General features: G+C 35.7%; 1 protein-coding gene across 1 annotated transcript in view; it reads right to left on the minus strand.

Moving 5' to 3' along the window:
* LOC100634157 (deleted in malignant brain tumors 1 protein-like) overlaps window positions 1-3,231 on the minus strand; it is a gene marked incomplete at its 3' end in the record, with an annotated part of 34,929 nt that overhangs the window by 13,045 nt on the left and 18,653 nt on the right. The window contains exons 14-20 of the mRNA XM_020000027.1: window positions 2,528-2,683; window positions 2,327-2,485; window positions 2,120-2,275; window positions 1,903-2,067; window positions 315-470; window positions 114-272; window positions 6-61 (exon numbers count right to left, since the gene is read on the minus strand). Of these exons, the coding sequence (XP_019855586.1) occupies window positions 6-61; window positions 114-272; window positions 315-470; window positions 1,903-2,067; window positions 2,120-2,275; window positions 2,327-2,485; window positions 2,528-2,683 (1,007 nt within the window). The remainder of the gene's footprint in view (window positions 1-5; window positions 62-113; window positions 273-314; window positions 471-1,902; window positions 2,068-2,119; window positions 2,276-2,326; window positions 2,486-2,527; window positions 2,684-3,231) is intronic.

The following is a 3,231-nucleotide window of genomic DNA, read 5'->3' on the forward strand; positions in this document are numbered from 1 at the left end:
TCCACTCTTCCCTCGTTTGAGTTTGATCCACCAACAAGACGCAGAGAACCAGAAGTACAAACTAAAGTAATAAATACATCTCACAATACTACAAATTTATTCTATAAACTAACCGTCACAAGATACTCCAGCATCCTCATAGTGTCCACAGTTGTGAGTACTCAAGTGTGTGCAGTTTGTCAAAAACTCTTCTGTTCCTGTGCACTGAACATTATCCAGGAGGATACTACCAGTACCCTGACCAAAGTAGGCACTTGATCGAGCAGTTCCACCTGTCACAATATATCATTCATTGTCAAAAGGAATCAACTCACTTGTTCCCCAGCCTAGTTGTCTACACACTACTGCTGCATCAGGGGAGTCCCAGAGATCATCACAGACAGTGCCCCATGATCCACTATCACACACTTCCACTCTTCCTTCCCAATCATGTGAACCGTCAACAAGACGGATTGATCCAGTAGTACATGCTGTGAATAAATAATTTTTAACAATTTTAAGTAAACATTGTTGTATCAATGTACCACAAATTTTTCTTATTCATAATCATACATGTTCTTATGTTGTGTATTAATTTTGAGCTGATTTTTACAGATTTTTAAAGTTGCTAAAAAATCAAACCAAAGCCCCTGTACAGGGACTTTGGCCAAATTTTGTCAAAAGTATAAAAGTAGAAAATTCTCCATTTTTATAATTTCTTCTGATAAATAAACATGTTTTTAGACTACGTTAACACAGACATGTAAACATGTTCTTATGCTGTGTTTAAAGTTTGAGCTGATTCTGATAATATTTTGATTTTTATGAATCCTAAAAGTTGTTCCAAATCCCATGTACCCTATTGTAGTGCTTGTTCGCTCAGGAAGCTTGCTCACTTATATGCTTTGTGGGAAACCTTGCTGTAGGACAAGTTATTGTGTTAAAATACTTTTAATGAATTTATTTTTAAAATTATGTTTGCTTAGAAAAAAAGGTAGAACAACACAAAGTTTTTAAGACAATTTAGCAAAATGGTCAAAAGTGTCTCTTGTCTAACTATTATTTCAGGATCTGCGAATGTACATGGCTATTTTTAAAAAATTTTAAATCCAATTTAATTAGAATCAGCTCAAACTTGCTACATACATGTAACATAAAAACAAGTATATTCTCTCTTAGTTATTTTTGTGAAATATGGCAAAAGACCCTGTGCTATAGTAAAGGGACTTTGGCCTGGTTTCTTTACCTATAATAAACTGTCAATTGTTATCAGAATCAGATGTACATGTATATGTGTATCGGAAAAAATATAAAAATAAAAAACTTCCTCTTGTTATTTTGGTGAAATTTGGCCACAGCCCTAACCACCCTAGACTATTAACAGGGTGCCATACAAGGGGGTGGGATATCCTCCCCCTACTCTAAGTTCCCCCCCCCCTAAAATAGTCTGAGTAACTTAATGAATTGCTCTATACTTTCTGTGTTTCACTGTTATTCATTACACAATTGAAATAAGCTAGCAAATCATGTGTACAATAGTTTACGCCTCCACAGACAAACCAACTTTTAGTTAATTAGCGCAATATGCCAAAAGGAAACCCTCAAAAATATGCAATGTTACCGTTAATTTTCATTGTGTCCACCTACTACAATAAAAATCCTGTATGAATCCCTGATTAATTAATGCAGTAGCATTATTAAGTACAATTTACTCCACTTCTAAATGGCAGCCATGACTTTTGCAGCCTTACTATATAGTACAGGGACATTGGCCTAGTTCTTGCGAAATTCGTGAAATTCGTAAAATTTTAAATCAAAATCAACTCAAACATGCTATACCAACAAGACAAACGAATCCATCAATGCAAGCTACATGCACATGTATACACCACAAATTAACAATCTCATAAATCATACACTCACCTGGACCTGGACAAGTCACTCCGGCATCCTCTGAATGCCCACAGTTGTGATTTGAGGTGTGTGTGCAGTTTGTAAGAAATTGTTCAGTTCCATCACATGCAACATCATCCAATAGTATTGATCCATTTCCCTGACCAAAGTATGCACTGCTGCGAGCTGTCCCACCTAAAATTAATCACAAGAAACTACTCACAACATATCATATTAGCTAACTCACTTGTTCCTAGACCAAGCTGTCTACATACAACTCCAGCATCAGTGTTGTCCCACAAGTCATCACACACTGTACCCCACTTTCCATTTTGACACAGTTCCACTCTTCCCTCATTCGAGTTTGATCCACCAACAAGACGAAGAGAACCAGAAGTACAAACTAAAGTAGTATACATTTTGTTAACAGCACAAATTTATTCTACAAACTTACCATCACAAGATACTCCAGCATCCTCATAGTGTCCACAGTTGTGAGTACTCGAGTGTGTGCAGTTTGTCAAAAACTCTTCTGTTCCTGTGCAATGAACATCATCCAGGAGGATACTACCAGTACCCTCACCAAAGTAGGCACTTGATCGAGCAGTTCCACCTGTCACAATATATCATTCATTGTCAAAAGGAATCAACTCACTTGTTCCCCAGCCTAGTTGTCTACACACTACTGCTGCATCAGGGGAGCCCCAGAAATCATCACAGACAGTGCCCCATGATCCACTATCACATACTTCCACTCTTCCTTCCCAATCGTGTGAACCACCAACAAGACGGATTGATCCAGTAGTGCAATCTGTAAACAAAAATAACTTCATAATAATTATTATTCTTAAATAAAATTGATCAAAATTAGAGTATTATTATATTTTTAGTTTTCATGAATTTATTTACTAAAGTAGACTGTATGTGTACAGTATCATAGTTTGAAATGAATATAAAAACTAGAACCAGCCATAATGTAGTGACACATGTAAAAATACTACATTAACACAAATAAAATATAGATCTATAGATCTACATGTATAGTACATGCATAAATAAGTTGTGCTACTTTAACATTGGATTGTTAGTGTTTGGCCCTATTATAATTTCATATTGATACAGTAACAATACTAATGGCAATGATGACCTACATGTAGATAGGAAAAGACCCACTACAGCCATTACATCTACATGTCTCAGTAGGCAGTTCCTTTTTTCTACTTCAAAAGTATATATAGCTAGTGTTTATAATTGGCCAAAAAACAATAAAAGAAAGCCTCATAAGTCTTTTCTATGGTTTTTTCAAACTACAAAAACCACACCCACAAATAAGCATCATAATATAAAATATCAGAGGAG

Source organism: Amphimedon queenslandica, unplaced genomic scaffold (assembly GCF_000090795.2).
Source record: "Amphimedon queenslandica unplaced genomic scaffold, v1.1 AMPQUscaffold_13219, whole genome shotgun sequence".
NCBI lineage: Eukaryota > Metazoa > Porifera > Demospongiae > Haplosclerida > Niphatidae > Amphimedon > Amphimedon queenslandica.